Source organism: Watersipora subatra, chromosome 3 (assembly GCF_963576615.1).
Source record: "Watersipora subatra chromosome 3, tzWatSuba1.1, whole genome shotgun sequence".
Taxonomy (NCBI): Eukaryota; Metazoa; Bryozoa; class Gymnolaemata; order Cheilostomatida; family Watersiporidae; genus Watersipora; species Watersipora subatra.
Genome location: NC_088710.1, coordinates 69,034,654 through 69,050,908, shown reverse-complemented (window position 1 = coordinate 69,050,908; position 16,255 = coordinate 69,034,654). Strand labels below are relative to the sequence as shown.

The 16,255-nt window shown below is 37.1% G+C and overlaps 1 protein-coding gene across 2 annotated transcripts in view; it reads right to left on the bottom strand.

Moving 5' to 3' along the window:
- LOC137389935 (serine/threonine-protein kinase PRP4 homolog) overlaps positions 1–16,255 on the bottom strand; it is a 37,616-nt gene that overhangs the window by 2,122 nt on the left and 19,239 nt on the right. For both annotated transcript variants that reach the window (XM_068076129.1, XM_068076130.1), the window contains exons 7-11: positions 10,419–10,632; positions 6,473–6,602; positions 5,167–5,377; positions 4,932–5,056; positions 1,628–1,741 (exon numbers count right to left, since the gene is read on the bottom strand). In XM_068076129.1, the coding sequence (XP_067932230.1) occupies positions 1,628–1,741; positions 4,932–5,056; positions 5,167–5,377; positions 6,473–6,602; positions 10,419–10,632 (794 nt within the window). The remainder of the gene's footprint in view (positions 1–1,627; positions 1,742–4,931; positions 5,057–5,166; positions 5,378–6,472; positions 6,603–10,418; positions 10,633–16,255) is intronic.

Below are 16,255 nucleotides of genomic sequence, written 5' to 3'. Positions count from 1 at the left end.
ATAAGTTAATAACTTCCGATCTTTGCTGCAGCAACTATTATGAGAAGACTTTGCATTCTTATAATAATACTAGCGGAATGCCTGGCATTGCATGGGTATTAAAAATCAGCTTATAAACAATGACAAGTAATGTAGTTGCCTGCCACTTGTCATAAGCCTGGCACAATGCCACTGGCTAATTTGAACAAGAAAAATTACTAATGAGAGCTGTGAAAGCAAGAATAAAATGATCTTGCGCCATAACGCGGTATGCGTCTTTTCACCCACATAAGAGACATATATCGCCTAATGAATCCACCATCTCGCATAGCTTAATTGGAGAGATGTTTGCCTGGTGAACAGGAGGTTCTGAGATTAAATCTTCTGTGATACGAATTCTTCACTCCAATATTTTAATAGCTATAGCTGGACAAACTCAAGTACACACACACAAACTTTGAGATTTATATATATAGATTGTAATCTTGTACTCTATATCATTGTAACACAACAACAGAAAATACTTCAAGCAATTACATATAGCATTAAAATAAATGCATTATATAAAGCTATATAATGCTATAAAATTAAACGTAAAAACCTAAAGTATAACCAAAAGCTAAATTCTTCAAGTAATAATCTGCAAATACAAAAATTATTACTCTACCTTACAGACATATAGAGAAAAAGAGAAACTCAGCAATGCATTTATTTGATGGTAGAGTCAATGACAGCAATATGCGAAAGAACTTATGGTAGCTTACACTAGATATGATATAAAATTACTAGACTTACACATCTTTTTACTTTTGTGTTTTATTTTCAATTTCCACAGGCTTTTTATTTGTAACTATAAAGAGTAGAACGTTTTGAAAACTTTGAACATGTTAAAAATTATTTAACAAGCCGAGATGAATATTTCCTCAAATTTTACATACCGTAAGCCCTGTATTTGAACACCATGGCGCTCAAATAGAGTGGTGCTTTCATTTTTTAACCCTTCCACTATTATAGTGGCGTTTAAGTAGTGGTGGCATTCAAATAAAGGGTGGTGACGTTGTCCAATGGTTTTACATTCTTTTCTGGCTACAGCAAACTATTCAATTATTATCGTGTTACTTGTTCAGTAAAGTTTATAAATTCATAATTTTTCAACATTATTAATTAGATATGAGCAAAAAATGTTTAACAAACTTAAAAAATATATGACAGAATAATAGGTTATCTTGGGATATTTGCACTAGCCCGCACCGCAATAGACTAACTGAGGCCAAGCGTTATAGTTGGATACAGATATTAACCGGACTTTTTGTTGCACCTTTCTTTGTTTTTACAAGCTTTGCATTTTTATAAATCATAAACCATAACCACAAAGTGGAGAAACATTGATTAAAATTGATTTTAGTATAAAGTATAAGATGAAAGAACTTTCTTTTTTTTAATTAAAAAAGCTTCTAGGTATACAATATTTACAAGCGGAGAAAGTAGTGTCTCCAGTATGGCAGTATGACAAGCACTTTATATTCAATGAAACAGTGCAATCAAATTCGCTTAGCCTGTGCAGAAATGTCTGCAATGTCAGAAAGTGAATGGTAAGAGAATGCAGACACCCAAAAGAAAAAAGCATTAACTGAACAGTGGAGCAGACCTTTTCGGTGACCTTGTCTACTTCTGTGTAGAGAAAGTTGCAGAGCGAGTCGAAGTGGTTGTCCTTGAACACACCCTTGCGCACCACTTTATTTGGGAGCTTTCCCTTGAAGTCCTGTAAAACCATTAGTAGCTCACAACAGTTACATAATTCCTCTAAATTGCATTCAATATACATGAAATAGGACATAATAATCACAAACGAGGGTGCTAAGGCTGCTAATAGATACAAGCCAGTCTAAGGACTGTTTCTTGTCTAATTACAACACATGGTAATTGGACACATTGTAGTTTTCATTTTCATCTCTGATTTATCATTGTAACACAGTAAATCAAGTGATTGATGATATAGGTAACATTGATTTACAGATGACAAATGTAATTATAAGCTCACAGTTACTGTATTGTCCTATCGTCGCTGGTTATAAGTAGCTTGGATACTTAACAAGTAAGACCTTGTTAATGTTACAACTCAAAACAGGCAATTATTTTTATTCATTATCTATAAATAAAATATTAATTTAATGACAACCGGTTGAGGGCCAACTAACAACTGTTAAAAACAGAGCGTATAGCTCTACTGCTCACAGTTAGAAGGGACTAAAGAAAAAAGGCAGAGCTTTAGACAAGTATTATCCTTGAAGAACGCTAAAAAGTTATGATATGTAGTTGTTTTTAGTCAAGTAAAAACATTCTACCGAAACAAGGGAAGGAGATGACAAAGGTTGTTTGCACAATAACATGACCAATTGAGGTGAGAGTCCATCTAAGCTACTAGTAAAAAGCAGCATGGACTTCACATTGCTCATCCCTTTGAAGTAAACTGGCCCGGTATAGTTCCATGCGATGGACAGCAGGTACGCAACATGCCTCTGACAACATTCAGACAGAAAATTGATTGGTAAAGTTGACAGTCTATAGTTGCGAGTAGCAGTTTCGTCCGTCATTTTGTCTATTCATGTGAACAGAGAGGAAGCTAAGAGATATAGTCTGTGGGTACCAAGTCATTAGGTTGGTAGCATTTTAAATTTCTGAAAGGGCAGCATGGAATGCTGTAAGTTGACAAAATATAGCACTGCAGTTTGTTTGTAGATTATTAATATTGTTTTGTAAGTTTGTAGCTGATGGATTACCCAAAGCTTTTAGGTAATGGATGAGTTTACTGTCGATAAGTAGGTAGGTAATGGATGAGATTACTGTCGATAAGACTCCTACAAAGCAACGTTAGCGAACTGTATGAAAAAACAATGGGCTGGACGGTACAGCTCTAAGCATTGCTTTTAGTGCTTTCAAAGATTTTTTGTGTGCGATGACCAATTTAAAGTCATCGATTGCCACAGCAATGGATGTTCCTAGTTCGATTACTATATCTGGGGTCAAGACCAATTCTTTTCGTGTGAACAATTATATTGTATATTCGTCGAGTTCAAGTTTTAGAGAGTCTTATTCCAAGTTTTGATGAATAGCTTCTGGTGGAACAGTAACCTTTTTTATACACACACACTTCTATGCAAGAATTGTTATTATTAATTCTACATATTCAGGATTTTTATTTTGTTTTCTCAGTTCATATTAATTGTATCATTACCGAATCGTCTTTTATTGTAATCGTAGCAAAACTGACTTAATTTAGCTATTACTTGCTAATTATTTCACATTTCCGTCTAAACCTTTTTATAGTTGTTTTATTTTTTTCATTTATTTTACCTGCACAAAAACTTTTCCTCATAATATGAAGTTTAAAAGTTGTTTGACAAAGTTTGAAAACCTTTACTGCTGTTTTTATTTTCTCTCTTAATTTATTTCAATTACACAAAAAATTTTATCATGATATGTAGTTTGAAAGTTAGAATAGCAAATGTTGTTATATGTTTAATACAAATAAATTATCTGACCAAAGGCTTTTTCATTACCCGGGCAACACCGGGTAGCACAGCTAGTACTATATATATAGATAAGTAGTTCTAGAAAAACTGGGCTGAGCAGCAAGGCAGAAGTGGTAATAATTGAATGAGTCAGAGATAACTCAACCAGACCAATATATGAACAAGGCATTGATGTTGGTTTAGGACATAAATGTTGCTTTAGCTCTCCGGTAAATAGAGCAGTTGGTGAACACTTCAAGGCCGTTGACTACATCTGCAATCAGCCCAATTCAATGATAATGTGCAAAAAGAAATCTGATTAACTTTCCAATTTTTGCTTTTAACCATTATTCATTGAAAGGGAGTAAAACCTGAGAGAAAGGCCCATAAATATCCCAGAAGTACATTTTGAAATATAATTATGTACACTGCCAGCAAGCCATTTTAAGAGTATTTGGTACAATAACAATGAACAAATTATTTTCATGAAGGTTTAACCATAGGCGGTTGCCATTAAACTTCGAAGGTAGCGTTCTTTATTAAATAACCAGGAAAGTTATCAAATAAATTTTATGAAGTTTAAGACATGTCCTTTCTCTCATAGGATAGAATCTTTGAGCTAAATGCTTCTTATGTCTTTAGTCCAATGTTTGCTGCGTGGGAACTTTCTCAACATTCCAAATTGTAAGCCTACTTCCATAGGCAATCATAGTCGGATGAAGCAAGCGGCAAGGTAGTAAGCACATCTGAAGGTTTTACTACATTCTATCAACGTTAAATTTAGGAAAGTATCGTCCCTCTTGAAACAACCCCAAACATTGCCAAGCGAGTTCTATGAGGTTTTGTGATGAACTCTTTCTCTTTTGTATAACATAGAATTCATAGGTTCAATAGCCTACAATTTGTATCAGTCTTGGTTTTTATGTCGATCGTTTGGTTATGGTTGAACTGTTCTCATAGTCAAGCAAAGGTTAAAATGGTATAGGTTAAAAACTATACCATTTTACTTCATATTGAAAGTCTACGGCTTGTTCGAGTAAATTTCCTTGACTTTTGTCAGCTGATAAGCTGACAACATAGTTACAGTTTACTGAAATACATTTAGATAATGTTACTGAATTTTTTAAACAACACACCTACAGGATGGCTGCAATCACAACTGCATTTAAACCGTTAATAAGCTGCTTACAATGAATTCTAAATCCATTTTCAGCTATCTGAACTTTCATCATGGTAAATCAAAAATTTACAAGATTTATAAATACATGTATGTTATGAAGCTACAATGGAAACTTTGAGTACATTGAAGTTTTAGATTGTTTAATATTCAGTACAACAAACCCTTGTTCCCTAAAAATGCAAGAACCAAAGTTTAGGCGACAGTGCAGAGAGATGCAACAGTTAGCTGGACAGCGAGTAGAAAACATGAAGCAGGCTCACCTGTATAAGCTTGAGCATTTCATTGTTAGATTTACCAGGAAACATGATCTTGCCTGTGTATAGCTCATATATGGTCACGCCGATAGCCCACAAGTCCACTCCATAGTCATAGGGTAATCCTAGTACTAGAAGGACAGCAAACACAACAACTTGTCATCCCTATTAGCGACTAAGATGAGATACTTTAGCGCATATCAGGAAAGTGTTGAATAAACAAATACATAAATTGACTTACTTATCTCAGGAGCTCGGTAGAATCTTGAGACAAGGTAGGGCGTGCTCTCACTCTCACCTACATGCATGGCGGACCCGAGGTCACACAGCTTTAAAACGAGCTTATTGGCACTGACTAGGATGTTATCAGGCTTTATGTCAGCGTGTATAAGGGAGCAGCGTTTGAGGAGCTTAAGAGCAAGCAGCAGTTGCTGACTGTATGACCTCACTGCCTACAATGGATAGTTCATAAATTGCGATCTTGAGAGGGAAACAATAGTATATAAATATAATATATAATATAAAAACAATAGTATATATGCATGTACTTGTAGGGCTATTGAAGGTGAATAAATGGCAGCAAAAACAGAATTTATGTCATTCATAATCCATATTCTGAAACTAACTATGTGAAATTAACATCGTCGTATAATTGCCAAGAAATTTAAACGTTACATGTAAAGGCATCGTAAGACCTTAAAATATATAACAGAGTGACAAAACAAACACGGCGTTTGCAAGAAGGCAAAGAATATCTCAAACCATAATCGCCACATACAACTTTTAGGGTTTTTTTAGGTAAATCAGACACATTGATTCTGATTTTGTACTCAAAATAAAGATTGGTCTCCTAACTTTCAAAGCCACTTTTGTTTTTGGAGGCTTTTTTACAGCGATTCAATATCGGTGTCGCAATCGACACAATACGCCCTGCCCATAAATATGTGACGTAACCTAGCTTTTTAGGGACGGAAGTTGGGGATAATTTAGTCCGATCTAGAATTATATAGATGGGTGTCTTAAAACCCATTATTCTCCAAATTCAGCTTTCAAAATAATCTGTCTTTTTGAAATGTGGATAAGCTATTTAACATTGTAGCTTATTACAGGATGTTTAATAGGCTGAAAGCCGAGAAAAATGAGCTAAAAAAAGCGCAATTTTTATCACAAGCTAGCGTTGTTATTGCGCTTTTTTGAGTTAGTGGCCCATCTTCATTTTAAGTACAAAATCGGAATCAACGTGTCTGATTTACCTAACAAAAACGATAAAAGTTGTACGTGGCAGTTATGGTTTAACTAATTAAACAAATGAATGCTTTATAAACCAATAATGAAAAGCTGATGGTGGGTGTCAGTGATATGTTAACTATTGGACATGTTGAATATGTTAACTATTGATATGTTAAATAAGCCTTAACTATTGGACAAGTGATACAAAGTCAATGGTCGTCATGCAAGAAGTCTTATAACACATAAATACACAGTTGATGCCATTTGGCTGATCATGTTGACAGTTTATGTAACTGATGACTGCTAGACAGCGATACCTTAACATGGAGGCCGACATCCTTTCCATATTTCTTAAGTAACTCGCGAAGATTCATGTTGAGCGACTCGAAGACAAGACAGAGATGTTGCTTATGAGTGAAGTTCCTGTAGAGTCTCATGCAATGGAACCTGTAACATTAAATACAGTTTTACTTATGAAGTAGGCACTTGTACAGTAAAAACTAACATTAAAGCACATAAATTACATAATGTTTTATCATATATTTCAATACATCAGAGTCTTGGCTTTCGAATGAGCCTATATTCAATACACAAAGAATAATATAACTATGAAAAACAGGTTGTCAAAAGTACGTCCGGCAATAAAAAAACACTTGGTTGCGGTTCCCAAATGTGATGTCATAATTATTATTATGCCTTAGGTCGTCGATCCCTTTCGCTGCCATCGGTGCTGTTAAACCCAGAGAGCGCTAATAATAAACTAGGACTCTAGATAATTAACAATGCCCGGGGATCGCGCTAATGCCCGACCAATACAAACACATGTTCTGGGTTAATTAATTATGCTTCAATAAATATACTGTCGTTGATAAAGGTAATTAAATCACATCGATTAAATTGTGACCTGCAGTGGCGTGGTCATAGGACTATTATAGTCCTAATATGTCAATTGCACTTTCGCAATGCTTGAAATTATTTAGTCTTAGTCGTGCCACTTAACATCACAATAAAAAGAGAGGGCTAGTGCATAATATCATCGGAAAAACATAGTATGGTGCTTGGAATCTGAGTTATTTATCATAGAAATAATCTGTACATGGAGAGCTAATAACACTTATTCTTTTGTCATCTTCATCGGTTCTCTGGAGTTGTCCTACCTTCGCCTGCCACTAGCGTCATTATCGTAGTTGATAAATATAAGCGATAAGCAATAAAATAAGCGGTAAGAGCACACAACACCGAATATGAAAATTGTGACGTCACAATTTTCGATTCTATACCATTGAAGATTTCTGCGGTAGAGCTCTGGGGAAATCCTATAAACACCAACCAATGTCTGTCTCACCATGTCAAACAATGGCTCATTTGAAAGCCAAGATATTGAAGAACCTGAATAAGCTGAAACAGTACTTATGTAATTGATGTGCTTTAAATACAGTCTTACTGATGAGATAGGCACTTGTACAGGGAACCTGTAACATTAAATACAGTCTTACTGATGAGATAGGCACTTGTACAGGGAACCTGTAACATTAAATACAGTCTTACTGATGAGATAGGCACTTGTACAGGGAACCTGTAACATTAAATACAGTCTTACTGATGAGTTAGGCACTTGTACAGCAAAACCTGCAACACTAAATGCAACGTGACTGGTAGGGCAGGTGGTCTGGCAATACAACGTGGAACATTATACACTTGAAGCAAATACATGTCAAGTGTGATGGAAACTAGGCATATATTCTGCGGGACACACTACAGTAATGAGACTCATTAATTTTTTATTTCAATGTTTATATATTGATAATTTTGCTGAAAATAGATTCTTTTTATCATAGGCAACAGCGGTGCAAGGATTAGCATTCCGACGATTACAATAGTGCTTCCTCACTAAATTGGTAAACCTAGCTTTTTTAAATACCGGGTCATATTTGTAACACTTATGAGTACGGTCAAGCTAAAGTTGGTAGGAATAGACACTAGTAGGAGTAAATATCATACAAATACATAGACCATGTTGAAGCCCTCAAATGCATTTATGAAGAGTAAATCAACTTAATAGCACTTAATGTGAAAGAATAAAATTTCAGGCCAATATAAAGAGTGTTTATATAATATATAATATAATATAAAGCCAGTTTTAGCTGCAAACTGTAGCAACCATATTGATGAGTGCAATGAGCTTTATGCAATCTTGTGAAATTTAGTTATAAAATGAAAATATACCTTCAAATTTAAAACGAAATAAAAAACTTGAAAGCTCCAACAAATTGCAACGCGGGCTATTAGATCATCGTAGAGTAATTGCAAACAATAGATATCAACTGGTATAGACTTGTATCAGCTTCCTCATGCATACTTATTCAGAGATCTACGACAAGTTGGAGGTAAGTTAGTAAATTTCTTGTATACAAACGGGAGAGCGCATCCGAAGGAAAGTGCAAAATATAGGTGACATTTGATTCACCCGTGAATGGCTAAATTTATCTGCTCAACATTCTGACAAGGTGTTTGAAAAATACAACTCCACCATTTATTTGAACGTCATCTCTAATAAGGGTCCACTCTAAGAAAAAAGTTGAAAAATAGAGCACTGGTATGTTCAAATAAAGGTTTTGCGATATATTGCGATATATAACTTATTAACAACAAAGTACGAAACGCAATGAATCTGAATCTGTCATTTTAGTTGGTTTCCAACACAAGCACAGTCAAGTGTGTTTTTATTAGTGCTGGGCACGAGTACGAAAACTCGTTGGACTCGCGGGTTTATCTTTTCTCGAGTATTGGGTAATAGGGATTTCGAGTATTTCGGTCTTGAGGGTTCGGGTTTTGACTTTCGAGTTCGGGCTTTGGTCCAAGGATCCGTCAGGTAGAGTGGACAAAAACTCGGTCTATTGCGCCCTGCTCTCTAAACACTGTTTAATAACCAGCCTGTTAAAACTTTGAACACTGTCATTATTTGTCATTGCGTGTTGGTAACTCTGGGCAATCTGTCCAACGATTCGAAGTTTTTAAACTTTCATTATATATATCTGAATGTGCTCATAATACAATGTTTGGTATAACACTAGTAAAAATGTCGGGCAACTCACAGCAAATGTCATCAAACAGAAAAAGCAGTACCTTATCATTATTCGGGCTAAAACTATAAAAGTTTGTACGATTTAAAAAAACTCATAAAAACATTTACTATAGCATCATATCCATTGAGCACATGTTCATCCTTATTTTATGACTCAAAATATGCTGGAAAATTGTAATTAGTATAAAGTTCTTTATTTGCATCACAATCATTCATGACCTACCAACAAACAAGTCGTGTCAATTCTTTCGCGATATCGTTCAAATAAGGTTTGTTATTAAAACGAAAGAAGTAGGTGAAGATATTTGAAAACTGTTACAAATGGGAGTAAAATTTCTGGTCTAATATCTTGTGCAAAAATTAATTTGATTGATTTACGCTGTTACTTAAAAATGGCTTTTGTAAACAAAGCCATGTGAATGCTAGAATTCTGGCAGATAGAGATTCTGACACACCCTATGCCACACCTGAAAACTGACAGTTGGGGTTCAAACTTCCAAGGGTAAAGGCTGCGAGCACGAATATCGGTCATTAGAAAATAGTAAAAAACAATAAGTTGGGAATAAAACTATAATTGCATAGGAAACTTTAAAATATGTCTGATGTTTGGAAATTTTAGACATAAAACCGTATCAACAAACCCGATACCCGAAAAACCCGTTGGCCAAGAAGTACTCGTGCCAAGCACTACCATCTACCCGATACTGGAAAAACTCGAACAAAAGGGGACGAGTCTAAACTCGTTGGCCTAGAAGTACTCGTGGCCAGCACTAGTTTTTATGTTATTTACTAAGAAAACAAATTGTATAGTACCGGCTTTTAAAACTGTATGTTTATAGTGCTGAACAAAGTGTAGAGTTCGGCACCTGGTGAGTCTAGGAGTCATAAAGAGGTTCCTCAACCAATCACAAACAAACTTGTAAAATGGTAGTTGGAACGATAAGCGATAGATGCTTCCGAGCTGTTCTAAAATTTAATCAGGTTTGCAGTCCAGACTTATATGATCGTCGAGTAAAACACGCGCCAGAACCCCGTTAAATGCTTCACATGTTTATTATTGGCATTAAAATTGAAATGATTTTTGAATTAAACAACTCAACACCTTTAAACTTACAGCTGGTATCGCTGAGTGTTCAACACATGTAAAATTTGATGGAGGGATATGCACCATTACCCACCTGTCATCAGGGTCAGCATCATTAAGCTTTTTGAGGTACTCCAGCTCCTTGAGGCCAGTCTTTTGCATGAGCTCATTGTTCCTGATGATCTTAATGCACACCTCCTTGTTATCTCTTGCTGCATCTCTTGCCCTTACCACACTTGAAAAGACTCCTTGACCAGTGTAGCCATAAACGGAGTAACGGGCGTCCATTGTCTCTCCTATACGGACCCCTGAATGAATCGGCAGCGATTGAGAGCAGCTCAACCATTTTTACATACATTAGATAAGCAATAGTCTATAAGTTGAGACTGTAAAAACAGCCTAGACAATAATTCAAATATCTAGCTCAGGGGTGTCAAACTCAAATTCACAGTGGGCCAAAATCAAGCAGAGAAGTAAAGTCACGGGCCAAAGTCAATATTTATTGAAAAATTAACTGCAACTGATATGTAATGTTTAACCTTTTCATATGGAAACAAACTTTAGTTTTGCTTAAACACAGAATTTGGAACAACCAAAGCTTTATATTACAAAAATGTGAGAAATTAAATTTGAAATAAAAGACACGGTGAAATCCATTTCATATTTAAATAAATAAAGTAGTATGTCTCTCCCCTTATCCTTTCCAGTTCCTTTTTCAAGTAAATCTTTTTCAAAGCCAACAACAGAACCAAAAATAATAATGTCATTCGATAAAAATCCAACATTTCAACTATTGACAGACCATGCCTTGCAGTAGAAAAAGTGCATAAGAAACAGATATATTCAAGCTCAGTTTGCTACGCTCTGATTTACTCTACACATTGGTCTAAGCCAGATACCTGGCATCTTTTCTTAGATGCAAGTTCGTCAAAGTCTGGAGTCAGGCTCTGAGCTGAGGAAAGCCTCAGGACGGAGTGAAGGTGCTCATCAGTGAGTCGACTTCTGTGAGGTGTTTTGTTCACCTTCATCATAAAGAACAGTTGCTCACATAGATATGTGCTGCCGAACATTGAGAGCATCTGAGCAACTTGGGTGCGTAATTGAGGCATTGTGTCGGGGAGGAAACATGGAAACTGCACAGCACCAACAGAGTCATATTTTGATTTGAGCATGTCATTACATTGGAGTTCAATTAGCTCCATTTGGAGGCTGGTTGGTGCGCTTTCCACATCGATCGCAAACGGGTTACTGAGCAGTTCAAATCTCCCTTTCTGAGCCTCGAAGTCGGCAAATCGCCGGGAAAACTCAGCGCTGAGCGCGTTGATTTTTTCAGCGAACTGTGCGCTAGGCAGCACGGCAGGAGAAATTTCCGCTGCCATGGTTTGGCAGCACGGAAAATGACCAAAGTTTCCTTGCACCATCTGTGTCTTCCACAGATGCAACTTAGTTTTGAAGGCCCTCACAGCTGCGTACATGTCTGTGATGACGTGGCCCCGTCCCTGAAGCTGCAGGTTAAGCACATTGAGATGGCTCACAATGTCAGAGAGAAATGCCAGCTCACACAGAAACTTTTCATCTCTCAGCTCTGTTGTGTCCTTCCCTTTGTTCTCCATAAACTGACAGATTTCCTCGCGCAGCTCAAAACATCTGTTCAGTACTTTCCCTCTGCTTAGCCATCTCACCTCTGTGTGATAAGGCACATCTCTGTATTCTGAATCCAACTCCTCCAGAAAAGACTTGAACTGCCGGTGATTCAAACCCTTGGCTCTTATGAAGTTGACCACTCCTTTTATAGAGCTCATAACATGTTCCATTTGCAGAGCTTTGCCACAGAGCGCTTCCTGATGAATGATACAGTGATAAACTGTAAGCTTACCTGCATTTTCCTCCCGCATCTTCTCCTGAATCCTGCCGACCAATCCACTCTTTTGACCGCACATTGCGGGCGCACCATCTGTTGTCAGTCCCACAAGTTTATCCCAAGGCAGGCTCATTTCAGTCATACATTTGGATACTTCTTCAAAGATATCTTTTCCTGTGGTCGTTCCATGTATTGATTTTAATCCTAAAAGTTCCTCTGTGACGCACAGGCTCGAGTCTGCTCCACGGATGAAGATTGACAGCTGGGCAGTATCAGACGTGTCGCTGCTCTCATCCACAGCAAGGGAGTATGCAATAAAATCTTTTCCCTTTTTTATTAGTTGTTCATGTAGATTAGTGGAAAGCTCACACACGCGCTCAGCCACGGTATTTCTGCTCAGGCTCACGTTTAAAAATTCTTGCTTCTTATCTGGGCACACGATGTCGCAAACTTTGACCATGCACTTTTTGACAAACTCTCCCTCACTGAAGGGCCGGGCTGATTTTGCGATCTCTGCTGCCACAATAAAGCTGGCCTTTACAGCAGCTTCACTTTTTGATTTTGCTTTCGTGAACAAGGTCTGCCTGCAAGCCAGACTTCTTTTCATCTCCTCCACCTTTTGCAGCTTCTGCTTTAGGTCCAGGTCCTTGTACTTTTCATAATGTTTCGTTTCATAGTGTCTTCTTATGTTATATTCTTTTATTACAGCCACGCTAGCTCCGCACACAAGACAAACAGGTTTGTCCTTTATAGTCGTGAACAAATAATTTGCCTCCCACCTGTCTTGGAAGGTCCTGTTGTCTATCTTTCGTTTGACCATTTTTGTGGAGGGTGAAATTATTAATTTGTCCGATGCGACCGGGGCATGGATGACTGACTGTAAACGGAAGTAAGGAGCGCTTGCCGGGTTTTACTGCGCGGCAAAATACTAGCAAAGCATTATGGGATTTGTAGTATTAGCGGCACAGTATATACCGCGGGCCAGCTCTAAAGGTCCGGCCACACGTAACGAATTATTCGTTCAATCTGACCGAATCCACGAATTTCACAGAATTCACAGACTTATTCCGCCGAATATCATAGATTCGTCTGAGCTGCGCATGCACACCGAATTCGTTAACGAAACGCGTTTAATTGGCTAACCAATTTTTTTGGCGAGCACGATTCTAGTAGCTTTGACAAGTGGTATAGTCCAAAACACGTACGACGACACACAATAAAAGTATCACCACGAAATGACTTGATACATACGATGCAACTGTCAATATGCGCTAGAGATAGCGACTGTTTTTGCGACGGAGCTTTTGTTGCATAAAATAAATTATTATTATTGAAAAAAAAATAATTCATAGCTTTTAAAACATCTAAAATAAAATTCTGGATACACGATGAGAAGTTCCTGTCATGGTGAACCAACGAGAGAGAACCAACAATAGCGCACATAGGCCTTTGCATCGTATGTATCAAGTCATACCGCGGTGATACTTTTATTGTGGGTCGTCGTACGTGTCTTGGACTATACCACTTGTCAAAGCTACTAGAACCGTGCTCGCTAAAAAAATTGGTTAGCCAATTAAAGGCGTTTCGTTAACGAATTCGGTGTGCATGCACAGCTCAGACGAATCTATGATATTCGGCGGAATAAATCTGGGAATTCTGTGAAATTCGTGGATTCGGTCAGATTGAACGAATAATTCGTTACGTGTGGCCGGACCTTAATGCACATTTGATATGATCTCGCGGGCCAATTATAATCACACTGCGGGCCAAATTTGGCCCGCGGGCCTGAGTTTGACACATATGATCTAGCTGAATGTCTTGGTTTACCTAAAAGCAATAGTCAAAACTGGCTTAATTGTGCCTCTTTTCGACTGTAAGGAAAATCTTGCAGCGAGATTATGACATAATCATGAAATAATTACTGTGAATAACTTGCATCCATGCAGCCTGTGAGAAACAACAAATTTGCCCAGCAATGGTTGTATCCCGAATTTAGCTTTTAATTTAGGAGGCGTGGAAACTGATCACTAACTTTCGTTCATTCAAATTCGTTTGAATTTATGACTTCACCCGTTCCCCTATGCCAATCATGATAGAGATGTGGTTACTAAAAAAAGTTTGGGATGCACCAAGTCTGGGATGCACGGAGGGTGCAAAAAGTGAGGTGTGAAGTAACAAGGGATCAGAGTAGATTGAGAGTGCTTGGTCTAAAAACTTGCCCAAGAGCTGCATAATAATGAGGAAGACCTCTATTTTCAAAAGAGTAAGCTACTTGTATACTGTAAAACCTTTATTTGAATGCCAAAGCACTCTATTTTTAACCTTTCTCCAAAAGTAGCCCATCATTAGATGTGACATTCAAATAAAAGGTGGCATTGCGTTTTTAAACATCTCATCCAAATATTGAGAAGATAAATTTACCGTAAAACCTCTAATTGACCGCCACCTCCAATTGACCACCACCCTGAGACAAGGGTTGAAATATAGACCGCCTCTCTCCAATCGAATGCCACCTCCATTTGACCGCCACTGATATTATTTGATCTTTACGAGCTCATAATACTAACTGACCAGTAGAAAAGTGTCCACAAAATCGTATTAATAATAAATAGTTTATACCAATAACAATTAATTCTCTAGTTGTCCAATTCCAAAGCTTTTCGTTTTTTTTCATTAAAACTTTGAAAGTAACACCATAGAAATAATCAACAGCAGTCTCAGGCTAGTGGTAGATCTCTGTTTAACGCGGTCTTTCTACTTCGAGTAGCCTTCATATATGAAAAAACGGCTTAAATTTACGATGGTAGATGAACTTTCAAAGCAATGCTATAGAAATAATTACTGTCTCAGGCTAATAGTGGGTTCCTAGTTTAGCACGGTCTTTTTACCTCGAAGCACATGTACATATATGAAAAACGGTTTAAATTTACGATGGTAGATGGAACTTTGAAAGCAACGCCATATAATTAACTACTAACTGTCTCAGGCTAATAGTAGTTCCTTGTTTAATGTGGTTTAATTCTTCGAAGGACATGCATATAAAATCAAGTTCGCAAGTTTTGGACCAAAGGTTACGTTTACCGAGCATAATTTTATTGTGCTAAATGCAGCGCGTGAAAGTTTTACTCTGCCAAAAATATCGCCTAGTTTAGCAGTGCAGAAGAAGAGTTGAGGTCAGAAGATATTGTGGAAGGTATTGGACAACCAGAAATGTTCATTCCATCGAAAGCAACAATCAGAACGCAGCTATCCGAGGAAACAATGGAAATATTTTTGTTTTAAAAATGTAAACTTTTGTTTCTTCATGCAATATAAGTATGATTCGTTTATGTCACCTGTTCAAGAATATATATTTGTATCATTTGATAGACTATTATTGGGCAGACTTATAACTAGACTTATAAATATGCAGATTTATAGCATGTTATTTAATAGCATCCTTGCGGCTATCTCAACACGGCTTACAATGGATCGATGCTCATAACCCATTTCCATTGCACATAAAAAGCTACTAGTTTTGGCTGCAAACTGTAGCAAACATATCAGTGAGTGCAATGAGCTTTTATTCAACAGTGTTAAATATAGATATAAAACAAAAATACTTCTTCAAATTTAGAATGAAATGAAAATTGAAAATGCCAGCAAATTGCAAAGAAGGACACAACAGCTATAAAATCATTGCAGGTCAATTGCAAGCAATAGATATGAAGTGGTAGAGATATTTCTCGGTTTCTCGATGCACATTTATTAAGAGATCTTTGACATGTTGGAGGTGCTAGCAAATTTATTGCATCCCAAAGGTTTAACATCGCTCTACCGGAAGGAGAGGACAAATATATAGGCGACATTCGCTTCGCCTGTAATAGGGCTAAATTTATCTTCCGAAAATTATGACGAGCCCTTTGAAAAATAGACTGCCAGCCTCTATTTGAACATCGCCTCTAAGTGACCACCACTACAGAGAAAAGGTTGAAAAATAGAACACCATGGCGTTCGATGAGAGGTTTTACGGTAACCCTTTTACAGGCAAAGCGAATGTCACCTATATTGTCGAGCGAAGTGACATTAAC